This window comes from Aquila chrysaetos, chromosome 6, assembly GCF_900496995.4.
Source record: "Aquila chrysaetos chrysaetos chromosome 6, bAquChr1.4, whole genome shotgun sequence".
In the NCBI taxonomy this organism is placed as follows: domain Eukaryota; kingdom Metazoa; phylum Chordata; class Aves; order Accipitriformes; family Accipitridae; genus Aquila; species Aquila chrysaetos.
In genome coordinates, this window is record NC_044009.1 from 34,471,332 (window position 1) to 34,487,013 (window position 15,682).

General features: G+C 35.0%; 1 protein-coding gene across 2 annotated transcripts; it reads left to right on the plus strand.

Annotated features, from left to right (window-relative positions):
* The first annotated feature begins 1,602 nt into the window (after positions 1 to 1,602).
* Positions 1,603 to 14,604, plus strand: GCG (glucagon). Of its 2 annotated transcripts, none has more exons than XM_041124097.1 (7): positions 1,603 to 1,716; positions 7,400 to 7,500; positions 7,896 to 8,057; positions 8,963 to 9,016; positions 10,635 to 10,772; positions 12,947 to 13,090; positions 14,105 to 14,604. In XM_041124097.1, exons 2-7 carry the CDS (start codon positions 7,403 to 7,405, stop codon positions 14,127 to 14,129), a joined length of 621 nt encoding a protein of 206 aa, XP_040980031.1. In that variant the 5' UTR covers positions 1,603 to 1,716; positions 7,400 to 7,402; the 3' UTR covers positions 14,130 to 14,604. The 2 variants fall into 2 exon arrangements, with proteins under 2 accessions (XP_040980031.1, XP_029875132.1); XM_030019272.2 differs by lacking the exon at positions 1,603 to 1,716 and adding an exon at positions 2,262 to 2,443.
* Positions 14,605 to 15,682: the final 1,078 nt, after the last annotated feature.

A 15,682-nucleotide genomic window follows, 5' to 3' on the forward strand; every position in this document is an offset into this window, starting at 1 on the left:
GTCTAAATGGCCCTTTGATCACCATCTGCTGTCCTGTCGGGGTACTGCAGGGCTGGGCAGCCTGCCTTCTCCCGCAGGAGCTGCAAAGTTGACCAACCTGATGGAGAGTGCCTGCTAATACTCTAATGCTGGACTTACATTTAAACTGTGATTTTGCATCCCCTACATAAAGCTCATAAAGTTTAAATAGAAAGTAGATTTAAAAATAATTCTGAGATAAAGACGGCAAAGTATCTCAGTGAAATCGGCACCTCATGAAAATAAGTAGGTTTGGGGTATAATTGTTTCCAGACTTATTTTGGCTCCTTTGGTACCATGTCTTAGATGTTACACAGTTGTTTGCCTAGAGAAGGTTGGTATATGGAGATGGTAATTCCGGTCATTTCAAACAAAAAAAATCTGAAAAGCCAAATTTGATAAATATGTATGCAAGTTTGTATATCCTATGCCAATGAATGACTGGGAATCCATGCCTTTGAATGGATGTGAAAAATACAGTTAGGAGGAGGAAGAAAGAGGACATGGGGAAGAGAACATGTGGAAAAGAGGGGAAAAGAAGTAGTAATTAAAAAGGAGAATAACAAAAAGGCAAAATAAGGCTCTCAGAAATGACTGAGGGTACAAACAGAAGGCAATGATGAGAGGGACAGAAGCTGTGCTCTTAAGTTTTCAGTAGCAGCATTAGTAGACACTTGCATTGTAGCTAAAAAAGACAAAATGGACCATGAATCTCAGTAGATGGATCCAAGAGCAGAGAAAAATTATACTAACACCAAAAAAAAAATATTTAAAATTGATTATGTGGACTATGTAGTGAGACTTAATGTTTCCCTAAACCCATACTGTGGTATTTAGGATAGAAGTCTAGGAAGGATCCATTAAATTTTGTTTGCCACTCTAACACTAGGGTTATTAAGTTTATACACTGCCTCAATTGTATCACATGGGCTATGCCAATCTGGTTGTGGTCAGCCAGCAGAAAATTAACTCACTGAAGAAAATTCTTTGCTGGCTTCATGGAGTATTGTTAGGGGAAATAAGAGGGTTTGCTGTAATGTGTATGCTCTGTACCACAAATTAGACCATGGGCCACTCCAGACTGGAGCACAGGCTGTCATTAATGTTGAGTGAGATGTCCACTGTGATTCCAGACCCTTCCCTCTACTGAGCAGAACTGAAACTCAAGGTGGAGTCCTTCATATTTAATGTGTCTCCTGGACTGCCTGGCACCTTACATATGTAATAATCATATTTCATTTTTTTGCTTTTTTGCATTTTACAAAGGACTATCATGACGTATGAAAAAGTCCATAAAGGAAAACTTCGGAACTTTCTTGGAGGGGGATATCTCACTTGTTGCTTCATAGAGAGGATAAAGGACCCATATTCCTGACTGGCAGATTTTTTCAGCTGCCAGGGCCATTGACAAGCTTTGTGTCAATCTCTCCTACCTGTGGTCACCAGATGGCTAAACATAGTCTTCTTTGGCAATGCTGCCCCACCACAGCTATGAAATTGCCCCTATTACTGGATGGTTTAGGACCTTGACAATAGTTGCATAGAACATACACAGCTACAAAGCTCAAATCTGGTTTTGTTTTGGATTTTTTTTCTTTGTAGGGAATGGAGACATGAGCAAAAGTCTTATCTTGCGTAAATCTGTAGGCCACAGTGTGAAACTCAATTTATAATGAATGTTTGCCATACAGTCCTCCCGTAAGTATGAATTTTCATACAGAAGAATTTACAAAGTTAGCATTTTAGATCTAAGGTAATCAAATATTTTTGTTAAATTTGACCTGTGCTAGGCTTTTCATAGTGGGTAGCCATCACTGCAGCACTTCACATTTCTTCATGTTCATTATATTGGCACAAAATTACTTGAAGAATCATTCATGGCTTTGGGGAAGTCATGTTAGTTATTGTTAACAGTGTATTAAATTTATAAACCTTGATTTAAAATTGATAGGTGAAATTGATGTTATTGATGTCAACAGGAGCGGGATTCTAAATGTTAAATGTGGCAAATCAGAATTTGGAGAAATTGCTGCCTTAATCCCAGGCACCTTTAGCCCACTCTTTGTCATCCTAATGCCCTTCTGTTTGATATTTACTTCTTTGGACATTGCTACCTCACTCCTTTTGCAAATCCATGTTAGCATTGATGTCATAAAGTAAGCAGAATGAATGTGTGAAATTGCTTGTAAAATTATCAAATGAAATGAATAGCAAATATGATGACTTTTTTTTTTAAGTTGAATAAGGAAACTGTCAGCAATGATGCACTCTCGTAATGCTTACTAGAGCTGAACAGTATATATATAAGTCTGTGCAAAAGAGGCAGCTAGGCAGATCTCAGGATCCTCAAGGCTTGCCATAGTTCCAGAAGAGAGAGTAGCAGGTCTTTCCGCAACTGCTACATATCACTTCAAAGTATAAAAAGGTAAGATTTATATGAACTACCAGTACAATTTGTTTGAGAAAACTGAGTGCATTGTCTGAATTGTATTGCCCAAAGTTTGCAATAGAGGTGCAGCAAATTGGTGTTTTCTTCTGTGGTTGTACTCACCAATGTCTGGAGTTAACGACATCATCACTTAAATCTTTTAATGTATTGAATTAGTTCAACAGAGAATGATCCGAAAAAGGGAAATCAACTGTTTGGGTTGCAGAAGCAATTGAGAGAAGGAAGATTAGCCATGAGAACATGAAAGTCATGCATTGTAGAAAGCATTTAAACGTGAGATACATAATTACTGATTTTTATATTTTTATCTCCTTTAGTATCTTCTCTAGAGATATTTAATGAATGTGATTTTTTAAATATTCACTCCTTATAGATACTGCCTAATTAAGAATCAATGGGGATTAAATTAGCAGAATGCAAACAAATTAAGTGGGTTTATATAGACACTGATTTAAAGCTGTCCAAGGCAGATTGTCACTCCATCACCCTACAGATTGCCACTCCACTGCCCTACCTTTAGATTATTTTGTCCAAGCAACTATTTTTTTCATATCACTGTAAGATCTGAAAGGGAAATTATATAGTACAAAAGTAAAAATTAAAGCCTTTCAATAGTTATTGTGATTATTGTATAAAATTTAATTTAGTCTTCCATCCTACTATGGATTTCCTTAGACTAGAACCATTATATTTTACAGACTTTTCCACCAGGCATTACAGCATGGTAGGTAAATTAGATGTAAAGTACATCTACCTGAAAAAGTAATTTATTTATAATTAGAAATAAATGCTATTTGCAAACAGTTTCATGTAAATAGAAATCTATATTATTCATTCATACCTTTTCATAGGAAAATATACTTAACTACTGTAACTGCATAATTTGTATTTTTAAACTGGAGATGCAAATCTGACTTTTGAAAGATTCTTTTCTGAAAACTCAATGAAATTAAGCTAGTTAAAATTGCACATAGGTACAAAAGACCTCTGCAGTAATATATATTGGAAAAACTAGCAAAAACATGTTGATCAAAGAAATAATATTCCAGGAAGTTTCCGATCAAGATTTGAGAGACATATTTGTAACATACTTTCTGGTGGTTCAAAGTAAGATGTGTTAATTTTTCATCTCCAATCAGAAAGAAATTAAAACATTTCCATTAGTCTAATATGCATATGAACAAAAATATTTTGTGTAAGATTAGCCTTAGTTTTCCTGCACTTTGACAATAAGATTGCACAGATTTTAACAGTATCTACTGATGACCTTAATAACTTAGAGCAAATAAAACCTTTCTTCTGATTGGGAAATTAATTGATTAGCAGGAATAAACTAAACAAATATTATTTTGCTGATCATCTCTTTTTCTTTACAAAACATCTTTGTGTTCCCAAGGATAAAATAAAAATTTCTTCTTTAAAAACTGTAGCTTCTTTAACTTGTTGAAAACTGCTGTTGCTGGTTTGGGTTACCAATAGGAAGTACTAAATGTTGAACAAACAAAATTGATTCTAATTTTTAAAAGAACATATTTGACAGAAGTTCAATAGCTTTTGAAAATACTTATTTTATTAATAAGGATTCTCTTACTTGAAAATTGTATTCATTTCAAAAAACTGCATTTATACATCTTTCTTTTTAGTAATGTCCCCAGATTTTGATTCCGAAAAACTTAGAAAGAAGCTAAAACTGCATTTAACATTAAACATATTCTTAAGGCATAAAGTAGCCAGTGGGACTGTTCACATCTGAAAGCTCTATAGGACTGAGGCATAAGAGTTAGATCCAAGATATATTGAAATCACCAAAAATCTGTTTACTGACTACAGTAGGCTTTGAATTTGTTTTTTCATAAAAGTTTTATACAAAAGAATAGCTATTAGTATCTGATATTGCTATAAGGAGGCTGGATATTAATGACTAGACTATTTCTTTCATTCCACCTCAGTGCTTTAGGTTTATGTCTAATCTGTATCATGGTTTCACAAAGCTACAGGCAGCTGTAAACTATTTTTCTTTAGTTTTTCAGGTTAAGTAAAAGTATACCAAACCACTAGCATACCATTAAGCAGGGCAAATTTACTTATGTATGGTGCAATAGCCAGACTTTATTCGGTGTCCAGGTTAACTCATTTACAGCTGTATCAGCTAGCATGTGGGTCACTACATTACAATCAAACCATTTTTTTGTCCACAGCAGAGTCATCTCCCAAAGAATAGGCAGAGGTTTTGTTCCAGCCTATGAAATGTGAAATTGTGCATTCTTTGAGATAAACATTGGATGTCAGTGTTGCACCACGAAATTACAGCTCCAAATGAAACAGTGTAAAGTTCAATACTATAGTTAGGGTTACAATAGGACTGACTACATGGCCACCACGGTATTTGTTGGTACCATAACAGAAAATGTGCAAGTGTAGAAATCAAATGTCATATATCAGGACATACAGAAGGCAGAAAAGAGTCTCCATACACACTGATGAAAAAATGAGCAAAACTGACAGTGGCTTCTGGTGGAGAGAAGGAAATTTACTCCGTTGCTTAATAGTACAATCCACCAGAAAATCTTATGTTCCATTTCTTTTCCTGGTTTTGATTAAGATTTGATTAAGACTTTGATTGCCTTAAATATTTTGATACTGACACTGAGGTATTCTAGTAAAATATTTATATTATTCAATAAGATTTTCTTAAAAATTAGGCCTCGCAAAGTACCAGGAGCAATACATTCTTCCTAACCATAAGTAAATTCCTGCCAACAGTCAAGCTTTGCATCTCCAACTATAGGTTATTTTATAATAAAAGGAAGAAACAGATTTCATAAAAAATCTGCTCTGAAACTGGGCAGACTACTGGCACAGAGTAGAAGTCTTACAGCAGTAAGTTTTTTGATGCAGGAATTTACTTTTTCAGAGATGTTCATATAGCTCCCCCCCCCCCCCCATCCACCCATTTGCACTGCTCAGTGCAGAGCCAACTCTAAATCTCAAGACAGAGTAATCTGCACCTTCTCTACACATCATTCCTTCATAACTTTCTTACGGCTTCCTCCAGGCCATAGTATATTTAAATTCAGCCTACTGTGACAAGGCATTAAAATAGAGAATAGATATTTTTTTCACTGAGACTGCCTTATTTTACAAATTATTGAATTTCAATAAATAACTCCTCCATTAGAGCCGGTGGAGTTTGGTGGAGATTATTAGTGGGGAGGGTGTTTTTTCCTGGGTCTTACCTTGCCAGCTACCACTTTACTTCAATGCACTCAGCTTTCCTATCTCCCCTTGTTTTTCAGACTGTAACATAAACCTCCATAGGAAAGTGTCATGGATGGCAGAAGGGGTCTTTCAAATACACAAATATCAGTTCAAGTACATGATGAAATTATTTCCAGTGACATTTTGCTGATGTGAACTCATTGCAACTTCTGTTGCTTTACAGCAGATTAATATTGTGATCCACACTGATTTTAAAGTTACAACAAATGAGCATTTAGCCATTGAATGAATGGCATACTCAATTTTTTGTCAAGGTCAAAAGTACCTAACCAAATTTTAAAATCTTTTCCTTTTCTATACATTCATTCCATAAATTTAAGTGATCCAAAATAATTAAAAATAAACAATATATACTAGTTGATTTTGTAAGTAGATTTCCTCTCATTTCCTGTTTATGCAAAGCACTTTTGAGTCTATTAGCCATTAGCTGCTCATAGTCCCTTTTGCACAGAGTTTTGTGAGCCTAAAGTGAATAGCGTTTCTTTGTTCAACAGAGTTTGTCCTATAGGGGATCATGTGTCAACAGACTAATACTACTACAGTAAATAATGAAAATTGTAGCACACATAATTAGGGGATTAGAGAATGCCTTATTCCCATTGGTGACTATTCACTAAAAGTTAGAACTGTACTACTTGCATAAGTAAACCAGTCATTAATGCAAGTAAGGGAATCACAGATTGGCTGTGGATCACCAAAGCATTTGTACAGGCTGTAATACTCTAGTTTACATTGAGTAATCTCACATTAAAGTCAGTGAGACTGGTCAAGTTATTCCAGTGTGTGCGAGATGAAGACACATGTAATAATGTAGCCATTTCTGTTACATGGTTGAAGCCAATAGAATGACCTGTAACAGTAAGAATTACATCTGGGAGACAATGTTTTCTGCTTTGGTTTACCATTAATATGAACTATATAACCCACATCTTGTATATACCATATAGTCCCATAATGGAAGCCCTTAAGCTGAAATAAAGTATCATGTCAATAGTGCAACAAGCAAAACTTGACATATCATGTCATTAATTGAACACAAGCCAGTGTGTGGTTTGGTGGTTGCTTTTTTCCTAAGGAGTCACACCTATTAATAAGTCATTATTAAGTCCAGAGGCCTACTGCTGCAATATCTGTTATTTAAAAAAAGAACTTTTAAAAGGAGGGTGGAGGGCCAGAAGGAAAGAATGGAGAGGTGCTAATGTGACAGTATTCTTGACAGATTTGCTTTATTTTTTGTCTAGTGAATAAGCTGGAAAAAATAAGTCACACCAATACCCTCGTTTTGCAATAAAACAATATTGTAGAAACAGATCTAATGCTTGCCATCAGCAGTACACAGAACAAAGGAGATACAGACCTTTATCCTTGTATTACTGAAGAAAGTGAGGATGCAGTTGCTCTCAGCTCACCTTGCATTCTAGAATAGAGATTAGAGCCTAAAGACTAGAAAAGTCTATAGAAAAGACTATGACTTTTGAATGCCTACCCAAGGCACTACAGCTTCCATCCACTGGACATGGACCCCGTCCTCACAGGGTCTCAATATCATCAAGTTTAGATCAGCATTAAGGATGTCTCTTTTCAATGTAATTGATTCAGACACATGTAAAGATGATTACATTTTTCTTTGTTGCCTTATTTCTGTTTTGACAGGCAATGAAAATGAAAAGTGTTTATTTTATTGCTGGGCTTCTTTTAATGATAGTTCAAGGCAGCTGGCAAAATCCTCTTCAGGATACAGAGGAGAAATCAAGGTAAATTCTTTAGATCAAACTTCTAGAAACATTTGGCATGAACTTTGTTTTCTTATAGTTTGAAGCAAAACATACTGTGACTTAAAGATAGTTTTTTGTATACTATTACACAGTACTTAATCTACCATTGGAATTGGCAAAAGGTTTTCATACTGCAAAGGACAGCATAGAAGTTTTTGGTATTACAAATAGCTGCTTTAGTTATCTAAGACGACCTTGTAATTGTGCAGTATCCAATCCGTTATGTTGATTCATTTTACTAGCCAGCTAGTGATCAATATGCCACTTGCTTTTACTTTGTGAGAGTCTAAAACAGTATTTTTAAAAGAAAAGTCAATGCACCTGTAGAATGTACTGTAACCATTGCCAATTAACAAGTTATAAACTTTTCACAGATCATTCAAAGCTTCCCAGTCTGAACCATTAGATGAATCTAGACAGCTGAATGAAGTGAAACGTCACTCACAAGGTACATTCACCAGTGATTACAGCAAGTACTTGGACACTAGACGAGCTCAGGACTTTGTGCAATGGTTAATGAGCACTAAAAGAAATGGGTAAGCATTTTGGTCACATTGCTATAGATCTCCACATACAGAAACAGCCAAAAATCTAGCTGAATTCAGTTTCTTGATTTCAGCTTCCCATCACAGACCATGCATAACTCTCCAATAAGTAAAGTACTTAAGGAAAAATTATATATAATTTAATAATATATATATTTATATAATTTAATAATATATATTTTATAAGATATATACACAATTAATATGTTATTAAAAATTGGGAATATATGCAAAATCAAAAGGATTTGGATACACTAAATACACTAAATCAAGTGTAGTATCAGTGTATTAGTTGATATGCCGTCTAAAAAGACTATCTCAGCTTCTTTGGGACAGATTGTTTCAGTGACTGAATTAAGTTCAATAGGAATAATATATGTAAATACAATGTGAACATCTGGGCCATTGGGCCTTAATAAAACTTTCCTATCTATGGGTACTCTAATCTTGAAGTTTCATTTGTGAAAAGGGAGCTAAGGTTTAAGTTTTGTTGACCACTGCATACTTTACCAGTATCACAAGTATAATGTTAAGGCATGAGTTGGCATGTTTTTTGAAAATACAAGCTTTGATTAAATACAAGCTACCAAGCTGAGAGCAAGAATAATGTAAAAGCATAGAAGTCAATGCTCTGTGTTCTAGAGAAGGTATGTCCACAGAATCCAAAAATCTATTATATGAATGCTTTTAAATCCCTATGGAAGTCTTTAAAGTAATGATTTCCAGATATTGTATTAATTTAAATTTATAAGCCCAAAATTATTTGTAATATTCATCTATCGGTCATGGTTGTTTATCATGATATTTAAATAATAACCAATAAAATCTTATCAGTTTATGCATGCTCTGCAATGTACTGGCAATAATGATCTAATGACTGTGGAATTCCACTACAGCCAACAAGGACAGGAGGACAAAGAAAATGACAAATTCCTGGACCCGCTCTCAAGGTATTCTAGTTGCCACAGCTTGCTACTCAAAACCAGTTTGAGCTCATTTTCTGTTAAACAAGAAAGAAAACTAGCATTCTTTATAATGTTACCACAACCCCAAAAATCCCTATCAAAAGAAATTATCTCACACCTGCTTTTCACAAGGAAAGAGGAAATGCCTCTATGTTAGTTACTCCTGTACCTGTGTTCTATAGCAATGTGCAATGGCTTCAAGGAATGCAACAGGATGAGAATAGATTTCAGGAAAGGACATTCCAAGTAATAAAGGAGAGTATAGAATAAGATAAAAAGAAAAACTTGGTACAGAAAAAGCTGAAGAAAAAAAAACCTGTTATGTTGAGGAAAAGAAAAGCAGTGAGAAGACTAATCAAAGGAGAATGGCCAGGCACCAATTTGCAGAGAGCTGATAAAACATGATACAATGCTCAGCCCTAAGCACTCAGTCTCATGTTACATAAACCACTCATTACAGGAAAGGAGAGCACAAGACCTGCTGGAGGCCGGAATTTTGTTTCTTGACAGTGTTTTTGGGACGGGGTTGGGAAGTTGGAAATTTGAAACAAATAAAAAAAAAAAAAAAAAACAGTGTATTTGCAAAACAGATTGAAATACCTATATTTGTTCTTCCTTTTGTCAGAAATTCCAAAGAGGATAGCCCAGATCACGAAGATCCTTCCATTCAAAACACAGTCAATATCAGTAACAAATCTGTAATAAAGTTTCTGCTTCAATGAAACAGCATATCTCAACAAAATTAATGTTTCATTAAAAATGTTCCAAACAACTCTAGTTAGCATGCTGATGAAAAGTGCAGATGGTACTAAATTAGGAGGAATGGTGAAATCCCAAGAAGATAAAAAATAATAGAAAGAGCTAGAGGCCCTGAAAATTGGGCGGAAATTAGCAAATTCTGAAACAGAAATGCTAGGGAACTTGTTCGTGGAAAATATTCCATAATATGTCTACTTCTCAGTGCAGCTTGCCTTACTAAGGGCCACTGTGACATAATTTTGTGCTATATCAGAGAAAGAAGCACAATAAGGTATAGGGAGGGAGAAGGAAATCATCTTTCTCTATTAGGCTGAGAAGATAACCAGGCTTGAAATTGTTCCAAGATTATCACTTGGTCAGAATGACGATTAAAAAGGTGTTCACAAAACAATTCAAAATGTAAATTCAAAAGAAATTAAGTCTGAACAGTTTGGCTAATAATGAAGACAAAGGTAGGAGGAGTGGCTTAATGGAAATTTTTAGGTTAACACAAGAGGTAACAAGAAGTATGTCTGTAGAATACAATACAGTTTGTTGATCATAGCTAAGTAATTAATCTAGCAGACCATTCCAATGCAGCTATATTTGCTTTCAGCACCTGATTTGATTTGTTCAGAACTAGTTCAGGCATCTCTGCACAAAACTGTATTGCATAGCACAGACAATGCCTTCAGAACTGAAAGATATCAAGAAAAAAATATCAAGGGTAATTTGAGAAGCAAAAACCCCCTCTCCCTAATAGGAAATGCCACTCTGGTGGGTGGGAAATAGAAATCAATAAATGTTGAAAAAAAAAATTTAAGTCATTATGCAGCCTGCTTCTAGAGTATTGCTCTTCTTTCAGCAATGCGATCTCCAAACGTCATGCTGAATTCGAGAGACATGCTGAAGGCACCTACACCAGTGATATCACCTCTTATTTGGAAGGTCAAGCTGCCAAAGAGTTCATTGCTTGGTTAGTGAATGGACGAGGAAGAAGAGAGTAAGAATCCATCCATTCCTATTATTAAATTTTGCCTTGCTTTTGAGGTTAGAAATCAAGTCTGATGAAACCTTGATGTGTTTTTGATCATTCTTGCTGTACTTCATGTTTTTCTTTTGTAATAGAAGATATTGTGTGGGTGTTAGACTACCACTTTAAATTATTAAGTTCAAATACAGATTAAACCAAACCTGTTCACTATGCTGTTACACTCTAAAAGGTCAAGTTATATTTAAGGTGAATATATTTAAAACTAAACCAAACCTTCCTCTACCACCTTTCCCCCTTCACATAACATTGCTTACAGTCTCCTTAACTGTCATTGAAATGATTCAAGTCAGTGTCATCTTAAATTACTTTCTCTTTTTTTCCCTTTCACAGTCAATCTTTTCTTCTGCAATATTTCCAAGATTAAATTTGTACCAATGTCATCAGCTGTACTCTGTGTGCTGGTGATCATTCCCAGCAGTAACTGATGACCTCTTTGCCTCTTCCCATGCCCCACAAAGTCTCCCCAAGTTGCTGCTGCCAAAATAACTATCATTTCCTACAACTGTGACTTATTTTCCTTTTTAAGACACCTCTACTTCTTCTTTTGCTATTGTTCAGTTTCCTGGACGTCGTGCTCCACTGTTTTGACCTACCTATGTCTCTGATTTTTTCCATTAATATCATGTTCTCCACATACTCATTGCAGATTTCTCAAGCCTATTCACTTCATCTATTCACTCATGACTTTACATCTTTTTTTATGAGAGTCTTACACTTAGAAAGGCCTTACCTTCAGTCTCCTGCAGGCACCTTCTATCTCATCATATTTCCAACTCTGCATGTGTAGGAGCTACAGAATGCACATGCCACTCCGCACCTTTTCACTGTTCTGTACTTATTTATGCCTTTAGACTGTAAGCTCTTCGGGGCAGGGATTTCAGTTCATCCTCTGATTATAAATGCTACCAGCTGTAAAGTACTATGTAAGTCTCTCGCACTATATAAAAATAATAAATAACAATAACAATAAAATATAATCTGTAAGACAAGATTGTGTGTTGTAGTCAAGGAAGACTAAATAGGTAAAAGTAAATTTTGTAAATAATGACAATTGCCTGAAAAAACAGAGTTAAATAAATGAGGTCAGCTATATAGAGAAGGGAAAGGCTGTTGCCACTTCATAGTGATGTTCAGATTTGCAGTTGTTTTTCTGTCATATTTTATTTTCATGAGCAGAAATAGGGTATTTCAGTATCTGTAAGAGACAGAGATTACAACCTAGGTGTGATGAGCTAAGCTTAGAAACCTAGATGGATAATTAAACGTAGACTACCCTTCTGCTTCCCAATATTTAGTATTATTTGTGGTCAAACTTGTATATAGCCTTCCCTGAAATTATTGCATGAAAAGAACCAGTCTGCCTGTCATTGGTCCCAGAGCACAGCATGCTTCTGTGTCAGCCCACCTTAAAGGAATTCATTAAAATCGTCCTATTTTTGATGGGAAGAAACAAGAGAGGAAAGTTTTCTAAACCAGGCCCTTGGCATAATGGTATTCCAATGGTCAAAAAAGGATAGAGCAAGAATGAGGATCTGATTCCAAATATAAAATGCTATTGTACAGCAAACAAGCACATAGATTTTATACAGGTGTTGTAATTGAGTTATTCTAAGCCCCCCAAAAAGTTGCTGTTCTTAATATCTAAATACTTATGCAATCTAATTGTAAGTATATAACTAGGGTGTAAGTCCAATTAAAACAGAAAAAATGTATGAAAATTTGACTGATGTTTTAGTAGTGATATTTCTTAAATAACAATTCTTAGTAAATCTACTTTGAGTTTTACTGATGTCTAGTCTACTTGGCACAGACTTTACAGACTGAGATATGTTTTTGCTTGTATGGCTTTTCCAAAAAATGCTAGAAAGGAATTTAGATTCACGTGAAGTAACAGTCCTCATCTGGTAAAGGGAGACTTCCATGTTTTATTCTGTTGTTAAAATAATGCCTCAAAAGAAGTTCTGATATACATCAAACTGTACTAAGCCATAACATCATGCTCAACGCTTAACTCCTTAAAATCACAGGAAATGTGCAGTGTATTAGAATCCTGTACTGAGGCCCTTTTAAACAGTTTGTTTATTTTGATCTGCAAATTGTTTGATAATTTCTTCCCTTTAAAGTTTCCCAGAAAAAGCTCTTGTGGCCGAAGAAATGGGCCGAAGACATGCAGATGGCACTTTCACGAGTGATATCAACAAAGTCCTTGATGACATGGCTGCCAAAGAGTTCCTAAAATGGCTGATTAACACAAAAGTTACTCAAAGGTGCCTGAATTTTTATTGTGTTATTCTTAATATACTGGTGTTTTAAATGTATTTGTCACACATAGGGAAAACATTGCTAATTTTTCTCTTAACTATTGACATCTCTCTGTGTTACAAACTTTGTTACAGACAGTACTGAACAATGATAAGACACTAAACAGAACTCATTCCAAATATAATTTGTATTTTGCATCAGTGGTAAACCTATTTAATAGTTTCCTATTTAAAGTGAGGGGAGTTTTGCTACTGAAGGTTACCAGAAGTGAGGTCATATTAAATTATTGAAAAATAAAACTCTCCTTTGCGTGGGCATTATAAGATAAGAAATTTTTATTGGTAAAATTACACCAAATTGTTTATTTCTTTAAAGACCGTGATGTAAAACGGTGCCTTAAATTGTGGTTTGTCATTAGGCAATAGGGTACTGTAATCTGAGCTCCTGATAGCTAACTATTTAAGAACCCTGCTTTAGCTTACCTGTATATAGGCAAATCCTGTCGGAATTGCAACATTTTCTACCTGAGCTCTGTGAACAGGTTAATATTTAAGAATTATTTGTAAACATTAACAAAGCATTTAAAAAATAATAAAATGCCAAATCAAGGCTCATGTGAGTGGTCAGATTTTTTAAAATGTTGGACGTCCACTCTGTAAAAATGAATTACTTTTAGTCTTTTGACTATTGAAGCACCCAAAATGACTAGTGATCTTGGAAATCTGAAAAAAAATATTGTCTCAAAAAATTTAGAAGCTATAGGTAAAGTACAGTTTTTAGTAACATTTTAATATTTTTGTGTTTGTAGTTCAGTGTTGAAACAAATAATCTATTAGAAACTATTAAAAACCTTTTCCTTTAGGAATAATTGTTTTCAATCTGTTATTAGACAGAGGCATTGAAGGATCTGTGGAACTAACATCTGCTAACTCTTAAACAGAAAAAATACGTTCCACACATATTTCATAAATCTTGGGAGATTTATAATATGTCCTAATTGCTGCTGCTTTCTTTTACAGGGACCTTTTGGGAGAATACCAGTAAAAATGCAGAATAAAAATGGGATAAATGAAGATCTTCATTGCATCAACTGCCAGTTATTAAGAGATTCTGAAATCTGTATTCTGCCATTTACATTGGGTGTAACAAAGCTATGTCACCTTGCATGCCAGGAAATAATTGTACTATAGTTTAGTGTTGCCAAAGGTTTATATATGGAAAACTTATTGTCTAAGGGATGGTTATCTTAACAGCTTTAAGACTATGAAAGTTCCATATCTTCATATTTTCCATTTATTAGGACTGAAGTAACTCCATTTATATTTAATGATAAAATTATTTTTCTAAAAAGTTGACTTCTACACACAAAGGATTCAATCACCAATTATATGTGTTATTTGTAAGGGGCTGGCAGTTACAAATGCCTGAGAAGTGAATATCCCTCTTAAAACCTTTGTTATAAAAAGGCTAAGCTTTAAGGATATTAAATGATAGCCTTAAATAAATTTTTTCAAGCTTCTTTTCTGTTGACTTTTCATGTGTATATCACTTGTGCCTCTTTGCACTCCATTTCATTTTATTCTAATACTCTAGTGTCACTGAGATCTTGGAAGTGGTTTGTTTGGAATGATAAAACAAACTCAATATTTTGTTTTGTCACATTTTCTTCATAATAATTCTCAGAAAAGAACTATCTGAACTTTGAATTATCTTTAGTTGAAAAAGAAATCATGTAAGATGAAGCCAGAGGGGGAAACAAGACTTAACAGACAAATATTCTTCATTAGCATAAATTCTTGTTTCTCAGCAAAAGCAGGAGGACAGCTTTGAAAAACATTAAGTACAATATACTCCATTAGTAGTGGAAACTGCCACATAGTGTCTTCAAATTTTATAAGATTGCCAAGTAAAGCCAACTCAAATGGCCCTGGGGTCACTCATTCAATCTGTGTTGTATTGTGTGTGTTCTTCCTTCTTCCTCTGAGAACCGCTTTGTCCGTCAACTCTTGCATCTAGCAACACTCTACTGTAACTTACAAGCATAACTGTCATTTCAGTAACCTGTACCTTCTCCATTATGGTGACAGAACATTTTGCTTACAGATCTCAGTGTTTCCAGCAACTCAAACTATTATACTCTCAGCTGGCCACGGCATGTTTTTGTAGGTATGGTAGTAGCTGCAACTCTCAAGTAGCCACAGGTGGTTATGTACCTCCTACTTCTGATGACTCCCTGAGCCCCCTTTTCTCCCCTTGCTATAACAGCAATATGCCAGGTATCTATATTAAAATGTCTGAAAGGGCAAGTGGTTTAAGAGAAAGCCAAATGGGCTTAGCAAGTATCTAGTAGAAGTTGATGTGAAGCAGGAGCATTGCTGCATCAGAATTAGCACCGGTAACTTTTGCTAGGAATAACTAGTATTGTTTTGTGTCTTATATGTTTTTCAAAGGCATCTGAAACTTTCACTGATGGTCTAGAATTTCTGGAAAAATAAGATTAGGTCGTCCTCCCAAAACGCTACAGGAACCAATATTCTCTGATTTCAGATCAGGACTGATCATACCCAACTTGGCATCTAGAACAGCTTCTTCACAGC